Source organism: Plutella xylostella, chromosome 26, assembly GCF_932276165.1.
Source record: "Plutella xylostella chromosome 26, ilPluXylo3.1, whole genome shotgun sequence".
NCBI classification, from domain to species: domain Eukaryota; kingdom Metazoa; phylum Arthropoda; class Insecta; order Lepidoptera; family Plutellidae; genus Plutella; species Plutella xylostella.
The window spans coordinates 7,016,981-7,034,468 of record NC_064006.1 but is presented as its reverse complement, the minus strand read 5'-3'; the positions used below and the strand labels follow the sequence as shown (position 1 = coordinate 7,034,468).

The window sequence follows — 17,488 nt, the reverse complement described above, 5'->3', positions numbered from 1 at the left end:
ACAAACACACCTGTATACATATGATGCCCATTTTGTGCAGATGGTCGAGCCCGCAGGCCACCTGACCCTAATATAGCTTCTAAACTTTAACGCAAAAGAGTGGTATCTATTTGTTTTAAGCATCATAACTCCTAAACCACTGCACCGATTTCAGAAAAAATTACACCACCAGACCAGCCATAAAACTCCCTATAACGTACAGTTACTTTCACAGACAAACGATGCCCATATTGTGCAGATGGTCATACCCGCATAACGTAATTCTATAAGAGCGATACCTTGTGAATCATGTGTTTAAAGCATCATAACTCCCAAACCCCTTTACCGATTTCGACCATTTTTGTACCACCAAACCCCCAGAAACACGCCCTTTATTACTTTTTCCAACAGACAAACACACCTGTAAACAATGCCCATTTTGTGCAGATGGTCGACCCCGCATAACGTCAAACTAAAAGAGCGACACCTTCTGAATCATGTGTTTAAAGTGTCATAACTCCCAAACCCCTGCACCGATTTCGACCATTTTTACACAACCAGACAGCCAGAAAAACGATCTATAAGCTCAGATCACTTCCACCGACAGACAAACAACACATACCTGTATACAATCCCCATTTTGTGCAGATGGTCGAGCCCGCACGCCACCTGGCCGGCGTAGAAGCGCGCCCGCTCCGTGCCCAGCCCCGCGTCGCCGCCGCACATGTTGTAGATGTGGAACTTTAGATCTCCTCCTGTGGGGGATAAGGTTGGGGTTAGAATGGCGGTATTTGTAGAAAATTTTTAGATGTAGATAGGTTATACAGGTGTTGCAAAAGATCTTTTGCAATCTCAAGATTAGAATGGTAATATTATGTCGTTTTTTTATGTAGATAGATTACGACGGTTGTGGATGTGAAATTTCAATGTGACTCTTGTAGGAGATAAAGGTTGCACTATTTGTAGAAATTGTTTTAATCAAAAGTTTTAAGGAAAAGAGGGGGTTGTGGATGTGGAACTTTAGATCTCCACCTGTAGGGTTGGATTAGAATGGCTGTATTGGTCGAAAATGTTTAGAAGAAGATAGGTTCTATACTAGCTTTTTTCGCGAGCTTTAGTTCACCTCAAAAGGCTTTCCCATTCGAATTTCGGGATGAAAGTATTATTCGGTATTAATAACGGATTATTGTAAACCAGTTGCAATAAATTGTTTTAATTTGATTTTTTGACTTGATTTAAAACTTTCACGTTTATAATTTTAGTTGGATAGTTGATACGCCTTTACTTCAGTTTTAACTCTACCTATGTCTAGAAGCTCCAACCGCCCTTTGGCTTTCTAATACATGACCAGAAACTCCCTGCTACATATCTCTATCTCGCTCCGACACTCACCGTTCATGATGGTGAGAACAAGACAGAGCGCGTCCTTGGTCTCGTACGCGTAGGCCAGGTTCACCACGAAGCGTGAGTTGATGCGCTGCAGTATCTGCTTCTCTATCAACACCATGGCTTCTCCTTTGCGCTTTTTGATGCGTTTCTTCTCGAGCTTCTTGCAAGCGTACATTTTTCCCGTCGCCCGCACCTGGGAATGGAGGAGATGGTTTATTGAATGATGGTGGGTTTATTGAATGCACACAAACTATAAGTTTTTTTTGCGTTATGGGGGTGTTTTAATTTGTCAGATAAAAGTTATATTATGTAAAGAATAATTCTGAATCTGTTGGGTTCGAATGTTTGTGTAACGGCAACTATTTTATTCCTCGGATAACATTTATCAGACTAGAGAAAAAACTGCCCAGATTACTAATAGGTTTAGGACTATAGGTAAAAACAGAAAGTTGGTAGAGGTTAAGTCCAGAAGTGAACGGTTATTATGTTTACGATTATGAATAGGCTAGATGGTCTATACGCTAAAATAAGCCTACAATCTAAAACCTAACACAGAAAATGTAGGCGGTACTACGCCCAGAATACACCTATCAAAAGAAAAGACGAAAGACCGAAAAAAATGTAAACACATCTCAAACGCATATTAATTACATAACGAATTTAATATCAAATAAAGATCAAGATAAAAGAGACATATGGGCAGAATTAATAGCACATTAAAATATCCAGACCCCTATAAAACTCGAATCGCGCAAGCTATAATCGCCCTTCCGTTATATGGCATAAGGTATTTATTGACGAGTCAGAATCGTGTGAGATTTTATTTAGCGTATGGGAAGATAGTAAATAGAGTTGTAACTGATAATATATAGGTCTGAATATGAGTAAATCGTTGTCGTTTAATAGCGGTTACGGCTACGGATTACATTTATATTAATATTTGCTTATATCAGGTCACATTTGGTTGTAATCAGACCCTTATATTGCTATTGGTTGCTCTGAATGAGTAGGAATAGAGTTTTATGAAGATTGCATGTTGTGTACGACTTTTCCTTGCATAAATAATGTGTAGTTGACTCTATAAATATGTATAAGTACCCTACACTCATTTTTATGGGTACCTTTTCATAGCCAAACGTCATAAAGCGTCAGTGAAGTAATTTAGTTATTAAGATAATAATTTCACACTGTAAGATGTTTCTGGAGTTCTTCTATTGATAAAAAAATTCAACACAGCAGAGAAAATTGTATAAATAGCACACACACGGATTCACCGGCCGTGTATAGCCGCCCTTAGTCACACCTCAACACTACACTAGGGTGATAAAAGTATTTATATACAGTGCGTAAAACAATGCACAACGTACTAGAGATTTTATTATGCAATTATAGTGACTACTGTGAGAATATTAGATCGTGTAGGTGGTAATAAAGGGATTTAGATATAGGACAGAGTGTTGTGGCGCTGTTTGACCGATTGTCGGCTAATGTAGATGGTATATTGCACACTAGTTTTTACATGACGATTTTTCTACGGGTATTTTATGTAGAAAAGCCATGTAGGATAAAAACACTACACAAAAAAAACTCCAATAAAATACACTTTTAAATTTGTTTCCTCAAACACTATACCATAATATAAATAATATTTGGTTAACCGAGTTCCTAAGAAGCGTTGATTACCAAGACCATTAAATGATCATTTAGTATTTAAAGTGGGCGGCCACAAATATGTTGATTATAAATAAGCCAGCTGCCGAATTATACGAGATATTTGACTATTTCTGGCAAAATGTCGTCATCAATACTTAAATTTATAACTGAAAGAGTAGAAGTAAGATCGGTGATCGGATTGGTGCTTGGCGCTGCGTTGTGTCGCGTCGTCCCAATGGAACGGTCATCAAAAATATAATTATATGGCTGCGATGACGCTACGTACGAGTACGTACCAATAGGGCCTTTTATTTTATTTATTTTATTTATTTATTCATCATCACACTACATAGCATTACAGTTATAAAGAAAAACCTTAGCGCTACATAGAGGCACAATAATAATAATACTTATTTAGTTATATAATAATAATTTATCCATCAGACTATTCAGACTCACAAAATTTCAGACATGCCTTTTTTAACTTTGGCCAACCATCCGCAAACACATCAACTTGTGGTGCCGAATCTATTATGGCATTCACCATCGTAGTGGCCCGAATTAGAGGCGATTGTTGCCGCGCCACCGAGCGCGCTGCACCCACCGCCAGCAGCCTGTGAGATCTGGCTCGCAGATACTTGTTAGGGGCAAACAGGCAGCAAACCTCACCAACCATATGAGGACATTCCGTCTCTCCTCGCAGGGTCCTACATGCCATTATCGCTAGGTTTAGATCCCGTCGAACTTCCAACGAGTTGAACCCCAGCATTCCCAGCAAGAAGCTAGTTGGATAGAGGTAAGGATAGTATCCATATTTTTTCTTATATAGAAAGCGAAGGAATGCTTTTTGGACCTTTTCTAGCATGAGGGTATATGTGGACTCGTGAGGAGACCAAACAACAGAGCTGGACTCAACTTTGCTTCGCACCAGAGCACTGTATAGAAGCTGGATGACGCATGTTTGACTAAAATCTTTCGCATTCCTTATAACAAAACCCAGTCTTCTAAAACAGTTGGCTGTAAGAGCTTTAAAGTGGTCATGAAATGTCAGCTTTGTGTCAAATGTAACTCCAAGATCTGTAATGGTGTACACGCGAAGAATAACATCCATACCAAGCCTATAATCCGCCTCGAACGGGTTCTTCGCTCGGGTGTAGGACATAACTGCGCACTTGCTGGTGTTAAAGAGTAGTTTGTTGTCCAGCGACCACTGGTGAACTGCATCAAGGTCCTGTTGCAACAGAGCACAATCAGCCTCCCCACGCACACGCATGGAGAGCTTCAGATCATCGGCGTAGAGTAGGCACGTTGAGTTGTGCAGTTGTGATTCTAAGTCATTTATCATTAGAATGAAGAAAAGTGGTCCCAGAATTGAACCTTGGCTGACGCCGGAGCGAGTATGATAGGGCTCAGAGACATAGCATCCATGGCGCACAAACTGTTGCCGGTCGCGAAGATAGTCCGAGCAGAGTCTGAGAAGTTTAGGAGAGAAACCTATCGCACATAACTTCCCAAGAAGTATATCGTTATCGACTCGGTCGAATGCTTTTTTAAAATCAAGGTAGGCGACATCCACTTGTCCACCTCCCTCCATGTCCCGCGACACGATATCCACCAACGTAAGCAAGTTAGTCTCTACGGATCTCTTTTGACGGAAACCATGCTGGGCGTCAGACAGAAATGGTGCAACCTGCCGATAGATACGCTTGTGCAGTATAGACTCAAATATTTTTGCGGTCGCACAAAGGATAGCGATCGGTCTGTACTGATCCACACTTGACGTGTCATTGGTTTTGGGGATTGGAGAGACTCTGGAGAGTTTCCATCGTTTGGGGTAACTGCCAGTATGTAGAGACAGATTGAAAATATAATAAAGTGGCTCAATGAATGAACTACTGCAAGCTTTTAAAATGTACGGAGGAAGATTGTCTGGCCCTATTGCACTACGAGGCTTTAACTGGTGTAATGCTCTTGCAATATCCTCTTTCGATATTTGACCTACATGTATTAAGCTGGCAGTCTTATCTGTGCATGAGCGATTTACAATATCAGCGTCAAGTGAGGGGGTGCTTTCTAAAAATACACTAGCAAAAAAGTCTGCAAATGCGTCTGCAGAGCCTTTGCCAGTGCATTCAATACCCTTATAGGACACAGTAGTCTCAAAACCTCCTTTGGACCTTAGCTCTGACATGTGTTTCCAAAAAGCGCGGGGATTCGACCTTAAATGGTTCTCGATCGAATAGGTATGAGCTGTATACGCTTTGGACAGTTTATGCTTAACATTCTTACGCAGTTCACTGTACGCCGTATATATGGTTGGATTTTTGCTGGCTTTCCATTTCCTGTGGAGGTTTGCTTTGAGGTTCATATCCTTAATTAAATCACCAGAAAACCATACAGGATAAGACCGAGATAATGTTTTAGGCCTGTTCTTTCTGGGAACTGACTTATTGAAAATATCATATACAATGCTATAAAAAGACTCAACGGCCAAGTCGGCATTATTATGATGATGCCTTGGCCTTGCCTCAAGTATAGCCTATATTGCACCGGAAGCATAACTACTAAGCTGGCTACACATTTTGTAACCTTTCCGTGTATCTTTACTCCATTACGTGGCCTCAGCACGTAATTTTTCATACCTAGGTTTCTATAGAAACCTTTCCAATCCCGGAACTCCCACAAAACAGCTTTTAAAAGCGGTGCGAAAACTTGATCACGTCGGGGTCACCATTTTGCCTTCATCTTGGCAAATTCAATACACTAAAGAATACGCCCTTATTACAAAGAAACCCTCACCTGGCACGCGCAGACCTCGCCGAAGCCGCCCTTGCCCAGCACGCGGTACATCCTGAACGTATGTTGCGTGACCGGCTGCGCCTCCAGCCACTTCCACTGCAGGTAGCGGTGGAAGTACATGGATCGCTCGAACTCCGCGAACGGCGGGCCGGCGAGGAAGGACTTGACGCAGCGCATGCACTCGGTGAACAGGTCTTTGGCCGCCCCTGGAAGGTTAAAGCATATTATGTAGGGATATTTCCCTGAAGGAACACATAAGAAATGAGGAAATTACGTAACGTTAACGTAAAAGAACTGAAGTAGCCGATGTAGGTCTTAAAAGCTGCGAGCTCAAGTGGTAGTGGGAAGAGCCGATGAGGTGTGGAGTAACCGAGTTGGCGAGTGGATATCACCAACAAGCTTAAGGATCATATACGTGCCTTTGATACGATTTGCGATACGGCTATGTGATTGGCACGACGTGGGGTAAATGAGTTTATCGCCATAGGCAAACCTATGCTGCGACGGATGGAAAGATAATGGGTGGTTTGAAAAGGATGTTGCTATGGCTGAAATGATAGGAAGGATATAGGTTATCAATGAAGGTGGATTCACCAGCATTATAATAGGTCGCCATCTAGCATATGCAATGCAATACAATATGGAGTTCCCCAAGGCAACATACTTGGACCCACTCTCTTCCTCATATACCTAAAAACTCATACCTCTAAAACATCTCCAACAGCACTTACCATCAAGCGCAGCGTTAGCTCGGTCGACGACCGGCTGGCTGATGACGTCAGTGACGGCATCCTCGTCGTCGGTCTTGAGGAAGCGGCCGAATAGTTCCACGGCGTGGGCGCCGCGCACCTCGTCCAACTCCACCTCGTACTTGTCAGCCTGCGGGGGCGAAAGCTGCTGTCATGTCATGAGCCTATTCAGAGGGCTTAGTGGCAGTTTCTTGACTAATCGAGCAGTGAAAAGTAAAAACGCTGTATAGCGCCATACGTTTATTCTCATTGGACGATCGGCATCAAAGTTGCCAATAGACTTACAATTTTTTGGGGTGCAATGCAATGGATTCTCCTCATGGGACGTATCATCTTTTATCTATACGTTCGGTGCAGCATTGGCTGAGACTAGTCTGACTGGCCAATCCTGACATCACAGACACAAACCGCAGTCAGGTTGTTATCAACACGATAAAATGAATAAGATTAGTCCGTCAGAATAGCGTCACTTGCTGACTAGCCAGAATTCGCCCGCCGTTAATAAACTACAGTTTATATTATTATGTCACTCGAAGAAGCTCCTTTCAAGCATCCCCACGTGCATAATGATAATCATGGTGATAATAAATACGGTGGTGTTAATAATTACGAACGTTATTTATGACGACGTCGAATATGAAGAAGTAAAACACACATACCGCGTCCAGAAAGTTGTTGTACTTGTGGTACTCGGGGCGGTTCTTCTCGCAGAACTGGCGGAACAGCAGCTTGCCGATGGGCTGCTGGTCCACCACGTAGTCGTAGCCTACATCTGCAACAACGGAGATGGACAGGTTAGCACAGGAATCAACGAAACGCTAGAGACGTAAGAGAAAATCTAGAAGAGAGGACCCGTCTCTACAAGCTATGAAATAATGACTATACTACTGTCATTGAAGGTATTTCACAAGGCGATATTAACGCAGCGGATCGAGGAGTGGTTGAGTGTGCGCGTTACGTCATGGCATCGTTGCGAGCTCGTCGCGCACTGACGGTGGATCACCGCGCTCTCGCAGGGAGTCCTGACTGGTGTTGGCATTGTGATTTGTTTACGGATACGTTGCGATTCCGTTGCGAGACGCGACGATACGTTGGCTCAATCATTAATGGCCCGTGGAGACTACCCGAAGATAGAAGATTCGTCGAATTCGTCACGATTCTCTCGCCTGTGGAGACGACCACTAAGAGCCTAACGCAGAACAACGTTACGATAAAAAAAGGTTTTACGATAATACGCACGTAGGTACGCAGTAACAACAGTCAGACACTACTACTAGTACTATCATACTATACCTCCGCTGTCATGCATCATATGTAAAAGGAAATTCAAAAACTAAATTGGAGCGATTTCCATCAAATAAATGGAATAGAATTGCTTTCGGTCTGCAGCACGGTCGTTCACAATCGATGGACCTATTCCTATGCGGTTATTTGGTCGAAAGCTATTTCGAATTCGACGTAACGTCTAGAATCTAGGACAGCAGCTTTTAATCACCCTGTTTCCTTTATCGGCGTTCAATTGAATATGTATCGAGGAATTTACATTTTACAAGCTTAAATTGAACTTTTAGTCTGAGCTTTCTGTTGCCTTTTGAATAGGAGTTTTTGTTCCTAAGTAGGGACTTTGAAAGTTTGTTTTTTCTTTATGTGCCATGAAGGATCACATCATTTTTGTTTGAATTAACAAAATTGGCCGGCTTAGACATCCCGTTTCGGCTACCTACACCACTATAGCGACATCCTATGATATATTATTACTGTAATTCTAAGCATATATTGGTGTATTATTGTCTAATAACTGTCATAATAAGTTGTGTACAATTATTGGATATGAAATACCTTCAGGCACGTGACACTATTAATAAATATTATTATGAGCTCCTCTCTCCCTGAACGGTATAAGAATTCCACGAATCTTGTATATTATGTGGAAAATACTTGAAGGAATCGTTCATTTATTATCTTGAAAAAAGATTTCGGATACCATTTCCAAGAATGTTTTAATTAGTCATCATCTAGATAAGCATTTACTTAACACATTATCTGACCAGATAAAATAACATAATTAATACACACTCACGAGCAACGAAAAAGTTCCACCTGCCCTTGACGTTCCATATATGTGACTGGAATTTTTCATTTCTCGAGACTCGTGAGTGTATTAAAGATACGAATTACTCTTAAATACTTTAATAGTACCGATACTACGCATTATTGGAGTTTCCCTTTATCACTATAACCAAAATCACAGTCAAAATGCTCTCCGGGTAAATGATTTAATAAACCTAATACCTACTTCTTGTTATTAGTAAGCTCAACTTAATTAAGTTTCATGTTTGCAAGGCTTCCGAGGTCCTATGTATACATACATAGATAGACATATTATGCTCACGAAAGTAATCCTCGAAGGGGTAGTCAGAGGTAATTCGCAAGTGAGCCACCCGCATTTCACTGTACATTTTGTACTCACGTGGTCGTGAGCCGTATCGCCGTTCGGATGAGTACAATGATACACTATAGGGCATACACGATAGGGCACTCGTCTAGAATCTACATGTGCCGGTTTTCGAGGCTGATGACACCACAAACACGTATCATCTGCTGATATACGACTACACCAAGCTGCGGATGCACGTGTTCGATATCGACGTAGAGAAACGTCACTATATCGCGATTCACCATAAATACGTTTATCAACGTCGATAACGAACCCGTGCAGCGGCCGCTGGGCAGTCAACTAATCTGACTGGACAATCCCTTTACCACATTGACAAACCCTAGGTCCCAACACAAGAGTGTTTGTCACCGATACGTTAAGAAGTAGAACCAGCTCCTCTGCAGTTATTGTGTCTTCTTAAGTTAGGCAAAAATAAATAACGCGGTTATTCAAATGAGATTATCTTGAGCCTGTGTGTGCACGTGGATTGATAACCCTATTTGCGTAAATCAATCTTTGAGCCTGCGTAAACGTCTCATAGGCTTCTTCAATAAACGTGCGTACTAAATGTGCTCAGTTTCACAGTAGCATTATAATAAAATTATAAGCAGGTGATAGATAATGTCTGTACCGTATCGAAGTTTTAAGGGCATATATTTGTTCTCCACTCTTGGATGTTCCAGAAAGATGGGAATTTCGTTTTATCTCTCAATAGACTGTTATATAAATTCTTCTCTCCCTACCACAAAACGGGAGTTGTAGTACGTATAAGAGGTGCGTAGTACTTATTGTTGTCAGACATTGTAAGATGGTGCCGTTACGATATCAGGTATAGGTATAGAGATCCTAATGGACCGGAACGTATACTTATAGGCACAGGGGGGCCACTCTATATGACGAAAAACAGGGCGCTGCTACGCGAGCCACGACTGTAACTCGATTTAGGTAATAAACGTGTCGATTGCACGACAGCTCTCGTCCATTCACTTTTCGTCAGTATAGAGTAACCCTCATGTACTACCATACTATGCTTTATTGTCTCCATTCTACGTACGAACGTGCGATAACTATGACGTCACCCGACGTTTCCCGTTCTACCGGTTCCTCGTTGAATAATTGATATCTTTATCTTAGGGACAATTGACACGCACCGGCGAATGACGTCACACGGCTAATGACATTTGATTGGTTTGTTTATTGGGTGTTAATTTGTATTTGTAAATAACACTCAACAAGTCTAACCACTGAGGCATCGGATTGTCTTGTTAGCGAATATTTATAATTAAAAAGTCCAGACAGTATCGCTAGACCAAAACATCAGGTAAGGTGAGCAAAGATTTTAAAACGCCTCATTACACTTTTACCCAAAAAAAAGTAAAAATAGATCTTCTAAAATCCTTTAACTCCAGAAAACAGTGATCCAAGTTAATTACCAATTAGTTTAGTTCTTAAGACGTTAACCAAGATTTATTCTATTACTTACATAATTAAGCTCAGTAAAGTAAGTCTGACGGTAGCCAGTCTAATCTTAGGCTTTACGAAATGGTGCTTAGATGTGGCTTAGCACAAAGTTATGTTGGAAAAGGGATCCTATAGAGGGAAAATAAGTTTAGCCGTAGTCGTGGGTAGTTCAAGTTTTATTCAGAGTTTCCTACACATGCGCTATTTAAGGCGTTCCACTCACTGTACGAGAGTCGAGGCGGCGACGCGGTGGCGTCGACCCAGAGGCGAGCTTCCCTATGTTTTTTATATGCGAGCCTAGGCCGACGATTACTGAAGAAGTCGAGGCGGAGTCGCTGCGCGGGCGAGGTGCAGGCGAGGCGAAAACGTCATTGTAAATGACTGTATCAAACTAACCAACAAATTTTACTTGCACATTTTTGTTGGTACGAATAGTTAAAACTTAATTAGTTTTTAGGCCTGGCTTTGATGGCATGTCCAAACATTGAATTTATGTTTAAACTTGTGTTTTCGATGTTCACAAATTTAATTAAGTATAAAATTACTAAAGTCTTAGCGTGAAATTCGGACCCTAAAATCGTTTAGTCGATATTTATTCCATAAGTACATTTGAAGCCTCCTTTTGTCTTTTCAATTTAAAACATTACTGTGCTACCACAAAAAACTTTAAACACCATTTTACTAGTGTCTAAAGCTAAAATTGACAGGTTTCGTAGGCGTTTGACAGCGCTAAACATCTGTTAAATACTGTCTAAGTTTTTGTGGTAAAGCCCTTAATGTTTTTAATTTCATACAAAACTGGTTTCCAAATCCTATTAAAGTGAATAAACAGCATACATGCTAATTAAACAAAATCAATAGAAGAAATCATAATCGTACTTTTATTATAAAGTCAATGTTTGTGTGTGTGTGTGTGTTTGTGTATGTTTGTTATCCTTTGCCGCAAAAAAATACTGAACGGATTTCGATGAAATTTTGTTTGCAGGAAGCTGGGCAACCTGTACTCTGTACTAACATATAGGCTACTTTTTATGGAAATATGGCAAAAATACTTTGAACGGGAAGCGGAGCTCAAAGACAAAAGCTAGTATAGTAAGTACATAATATATTATCTACCAAATTCAAATTCAAATGGTTTTTTTTTTTTCAAATTCAAATGGTTTAATCGACGTAAAATTTTACAATGGACAACATTTCAAAAAACTAAAGCTGCTATAAATCGAAAACCATTTCGAGATTTAGCTCTAAAGGCCACAAAAAAAATGTTTTTGTATTTTTTGGATGTATCATTTTCGAGAAAATCATAAAAAAGTAAAAAAGTGCTGATGACGTCATGGGTTCCGCTCATCTCGCATAATCTTTATTGAACAAAACTCATTTCGCATAACTCGTATGGTCTAAACTTTTTTGGCCGAACCATCACTTTGCCAAGACTTATGTGGCATAAGGCTCGTTTCGTCTAAAACTCTTTAGGCACAATCTTTAAACACCTAAGTTTCGTTTGCTCAAATTTATGTTCGTCTATACCTATGTATAATCTTGTTTCTCGTAATGTTATCTTAATAAATAATATATTAAGTATGTAGTAAATCTACAAATTGTGGTATTTTTCTCCTACATCCCGAAAATCACGATATTGTATGATCAAAAAATCGAAAGTTAACGACCAATATAATTATTACAAACACCATGAGATCGAAACCTAAAAATAGGTGCGACGACGAGCAAAGCGAGGAGGAGCGTGTTAGGTGCACATGCTCATCAAAGCCAAAGCGGAGCGCAGCGAAGCGGAGCGGAGCGTTTTCCAAACAGCGGAAACAATACAAGGCACCAGTTTGCGCTATGTATGGAGACGCTCCGTCAAAGTTAAAGCCAAACGAATATTATTACTTTGTATAAACCTAATAAACCTATGCCATAGCATTATTAGGCTATTCAAGATTTGGCCATACCATTATTATACCCTATTCGGGGAAACGACGTAGTACTGAGTATGCACGAAAGCATATGATTGGTCATAGATAAGACGCTAAGGCCGCGTTTACACTGTAGGTCATAATTAGTCTGTCGTTGCACTCTGTACCGTTCGGACGTCTCCTGTGTACCCTCTCGCTATCACCCTCGCTCTGTTTTTTTAAATTAATTGACCCGGCTTGTTTATTGGACTGTGTGTGTGTGTTTTGTGAATTGGACTTTGTTTTGAGTGAATTACCGAATATGGCAGAAGAAGAATCTGTTAACAAAAGGCCTAGACGGGCCTTTTCGTCAACTGAGAAGTTAATGATGTTGAACTTATTCAATTCTTTCAAGACTGCTTCGCCGTCTGCATCACACAATGAAATATGCAAAACTGTCGCAAGTTCAATAGGAGTAAGTTGGACTTCGATTTATAGAGTAATCTCGGAAAAAAACCAATGCGAATCTAAGGTCCCCAAAGAAGAAAAAAACACGCCTCACTGTTTGAGACAAAATTGATGATTTCACCAAATGTGCGATTCGACGAATAATCCACAGTTTCTTTTTAAGAAACGAAATTCCAACCCTCGACAAAGTACTATCAAAAATTGAAGAAGATGGATCATTGGGGAGTTTTAAAAGAACTTCTTTGCACCTAATTATTCAAGAAATTGGATTCAAATTTAGTAAAAGATGTCGAAACAGTATGTTGACTGACAGGGATGATATCATTTTTTGGCGAATAAATTATTTGAGAGATATTGTAAAGGCAAGAGAAGTTGGAAAAAATATTTATTATTTGGATGAAACCTGGATAAATGAAGGCCATACAATGCCCAAAGTTTGGTCTGATACAACAATAACCAGCGCACGTGCAGCATTTATGTCTGGATTGTCAACCGGCTTAAAAAATCCCTCAGGTAATATTTTGTTATCAATCAATTGTTTAATTTGTTTGACAAAGAGTTGCCGCCAACACACCTGCACTACCTGACTATAATTAACTAATTATATCTATTGTTACAGGAAAGGGCAAACGACTTGTTGTGGAACCACAAATGAATCAAATGGACCATAACTTTGAAAATTTGTCCGAATCTTTTATTATTAATGTAAATGATAGTAGTGATAAGTCGTCTGAAAGTGATGAATAAAAAATATTATTATGAACATACACTATTTTATTTCATACCTATTTCCTACTCCTACTTACTTACTTTAATTCAGTAGTGTAGACACGGCTTTACAATTTTAGCTAATTACGTGGCCAAATGGGCGTGGCTAACTCATTTGTCGTCCTTGTCTTTTGTAGGGAAATGTGCGACAAAGAGGGCGCTTTGCTACGTCTTCTCCCCGAATAGAGTATAGGCTAAACAATGTTATGCGAAATAACTTTTTACTAAACGAGATTTATGCCATACGATTTTCGGCGTAACGAGACTTTGACCAAACGTTACTATGCAATACGAGATTAGACAAATAAATCTTATGCCAAAAAAGGTAGAACCGACGTCATGCATCAGGTGCGATGCATTTTGATGATCAAAGCCTATAGATTTAAAAACAAAGTAACTGTCACTTTCATTTTTGATTGACGTTGACGTTTTATTGTGACGTTTTTGTTTATTTGGGTCATTTTCATTAATTCTGTTCTGATACTTTCTGACTATTTTTTATATTTATTATTAAGAGATGACCTCTATATAATATGTCCCAGAGCATGCCACCGCCTACACAGCTGAAAAAATCCTTCTGCTTATTTTTTTACATGATAAGTACCTACTTTCCATCATTAGAAATATCAAGGTCATTTGAAAATGACCCATTTGTTGGTTGGCATGTAAACAAAGTTTAAATGTCACTTGTCAGTGTCATTTATGTTTTTTTTCGAGACTCAGGCAATAGACAAAAATAAAAATTGTGCCTAATATGTGACGTCACTTCCGGTTTTAAAATAATTAACTTTAAAGTTAAAAATAACATGCAAAAATTTAGGTATATACAAAATAAAAAAATACGGGTCCACTAATTTTCTATAAACTTTCCGAATAACTAATAAAAATATAGGGTAAAGAAAATGAAATGTTGTCCATTATTTGTCGATACCTTAAAATTTATTCACGCAATGTATATAACAATACATGACGCAGACGGATACTCATGAATATGAATCTTTTATCGGACCTATTGATAGAGAAATATCTAATCGAAACCCGTTATATACAGGGTGTATGTAAGTCTAAAGGGTGACCCGGGTGGTTATTCTGACAACTTCTGTTCTACGATTTTAAAATATTTTCATATTTTTTTAATCCTAACTTGGTGAATAACGGGTTTTTACATGGTTATTTTTTTATATTTTTTAGAGTATCTCTCACACTCGCAGCTAAAATATATTGTAAAGTCTTGTCTTCATAATCTGTACGTATGTATAGGTTTGAACACGGCCATATAGTTGACCGTATCACTGCCATTCCGTATTTATTCAAAACGCGCGACACAGCACAGCATAAAAACTAAACAAGCTCGCAATAACGACAACGCGCGCCCCTTATACATTATGCAAGTTGCGAGATAGAATAAGCAATGACATGACGTTAATGTTAACTACTCCAGTAGATGGCCAGATACAGACAACTGAGAAGGATCGACATCCATTTTAATAGTGGAGGAAACGCAAAATGGTAAATAAAATAAAAAGGAATGTTCTCCAAAAATTGGTTTAGTAAATTTGGGAAATTAAAGTAACAAATATGTTCGAACTAAGGCCTACCTACTGAAAAATATTTTAGACCTAGTCAAGCACGCTGGCCTGGTGGTTGCTAGAGCCCAACACAAGCAATCTTGTGTTGAGAGAGTTGTCGGGTAAGTGGACAACCCGACCGTCAGATGTTTTTAAGCTTGCCGAAGGCCTCTGACTAGGCTTAACGACTGCTGCCGAAACAGCAACTGGGACCCACGGCTTAACGTGCCATCAGAAGCACGGAAGCGCTCAAAAAACAACCGCTTGAAATCGGTCACCCATGCAATGACCGTGCCATGTGTTGCTTAACTGAAACGATCAGTGAAGCTAGCTCGACTACGGACGCTTCGAGACTATATCTGTACCTCCACAGTCAATCTCCTGGGGGTCACTCTCTAAAACCGACCAACTCAATCGGCACGTTTAACACAACCAGCTAGAACCGAGGTCAGGTAGAGTGACCCCAGAAGCGTGAAACATTTCAGCAGAGACATTAGTCGCCGTCCGCCTTATTCGCGATGGCCTCTGAATAGAAATGAAGCGAAGATAAATATCTCCGACCTGTGTGTTTACGTACCGCTGTGGTGATACGTGCCGCGGACGCACGCCTTTGGAGTATGAAAAAGTCGAATGAAAAAGCCTAAAGGTCTGTGGTTCATTCTCGCTTACACGCCTATGAAGTAGTACGAGAAAGTCGAATCAATGGAGTATGAAAAAGTCGAATGAAAAAGCCTAAAGGTCTGTGGTTCATTCTCGCTTACACGCCTTTGAAGTAGTACGAGAAAGTCGAATCAAAAAGCTTAGAAGCGACGACTCAGATGGTCATATCTTTTCAAAATCGTCATAGTTAAGATATAGTTTTTAGTAGGTGAAGTTTTTTTTTTCTAATTCCCAAAACTCTTATAACAATGGTTGTTCAAAATGAGCTGGGTGACCGCCTTTCCATCCATACTTCTTTTTTATTAAGTCGACTGAAAATGTCGATATCGCCAGAATCGCTACCCCGCTCTACAGTTCACAGCTGGAGTCTAGCTCTTTACATAATGCGAAGAGGTTTTTTTTTCAGATTAGCTCTGGTTAACTGCAAAACACATGCTGGAACGAGCGTATTCACGCTGGTAGCGGAGATATTATACGCCAGCGGCGGTCGTGCTTAATCGCGATTTACGAACACGAGTTTTTATCACAATTTGATAACCACTAACTTTCATGATTTCCACGAGAAATCTGGGGAGACACCTGACCCCTGTCAAAGTATTTCACTCTAATATGAAATAGCTGTTTTTTTTCGGTTTCAGAGTTGGTCCCATAATTAAAGTTATACAGGGTGACGAGTACATTCACCTAGCAACGGGATAGCCACTAATAAACAATTACCTGTGCCTATATTATTTTAATTTATTTTTGAAATGTTACACTTACTAGTGTCACGAGCAATGAAAAAGTACCAGTGAAATATCTACTGGTGGAACTTTTCATTGCTCGTGAGTGCATAAATCGGCAGACCAACAGTAGGTACTCGTATATTCGTAAAGTGGCAGTAAACCCCCACTCACCCAGAGCCTCGGATCACATGTACGTAACTGACCTATGATATAGCATTATAGCAGGTCCGGGGACGCGGGGACCCATTACCGTGGCGCCCCCTGGCTTAAACTAGCGGCAGTAAAACCTTCAGGTTAATTGGCTCGTAACGCATAAATGTACGGGTATTTGCAACGTAAAGATAAATGGGATGAGGGTAGTGATTTATTTCAACGTATCACATAGACTCGTTATATGAGTCATTCGTAAGGGAGGGGAAAGGGAGTTGATAGTGATAAGGTGCAAGCCATATTGCTATCAAATCCTATTCCGAGCTCACACCTCCACGTGGTCCCTCCTGGTAACTATCATACACGACTCCCTAGCGCTTCAGGTATGATAGGCTAACGTGACAGGAAAACTCGCCAAGCCGTCTGGCCAGCGTGGCGTTTTATGGCTAAAATTCCCCCCATGAAAAGTCCCAAAAAACCACGGCCCTCAGTCCCCGGCAGCCCCGCTATCCCGGACTCCGGTAGCGGTCACGGTTCCGGCGGGGCAGAGGGTACTAATAATCTCCGGCAGAGATCCGGCTACCAACATACATTGAATATGGCTACATATAACCCAAGGACCTTGAGCACTGATGACAGGATGGATGAACTCTGTGAAGAGCTAGACCACATTAATTGGGAAGTGTTGGGATTGTCCGAGGTGCGGCGCAAAGGAGAAGATCTCGTGAGACTCCAGAATGGCCACCTATTCTACTATAGAGGACATGACGACACGAAGTATGGGGGT

The 17,488-nt window shown here is 40.4% G+C and overlaps 1 protein-coding gene across 1 annotated transcript in view; it reads right to left on the bottom strand.

The window, feature by feature from the left end:
- The window catches only part of LOC105394381 (G protein-coupled receptor kinase 2), a 55,450-nt gene that overhangs the window by 7,831 nt on the left and 30,131 nt on the right, over window positions 1–17,488 (bottom strand). Inside the window, exons 3-7 of the mRNA XM_048630454.1 lie at window positions 7,229–7,341; window positions 6,552–6,699; window positions 5,821–6,026; window positions 1,372–1,561; window positions 602–734 (exon numbers count right to left, since the gene is read on the bottom strand). Coding sequence (XP_048486411.1) covers window positions 602–734; window positions 1,372–1,561; window positions 5,821–6,026; window positions 6,552–6,699; window positions 7,229–7,341 — 790 coding nt within the window. The remainder of the gene's footprint in view (window positions 1–601; window positions 735–1,371; window positions 1,562–5,820; window positions 6,027–6,551; window positions 6,700–7,228; window positions 7,342–17,488) is intronic.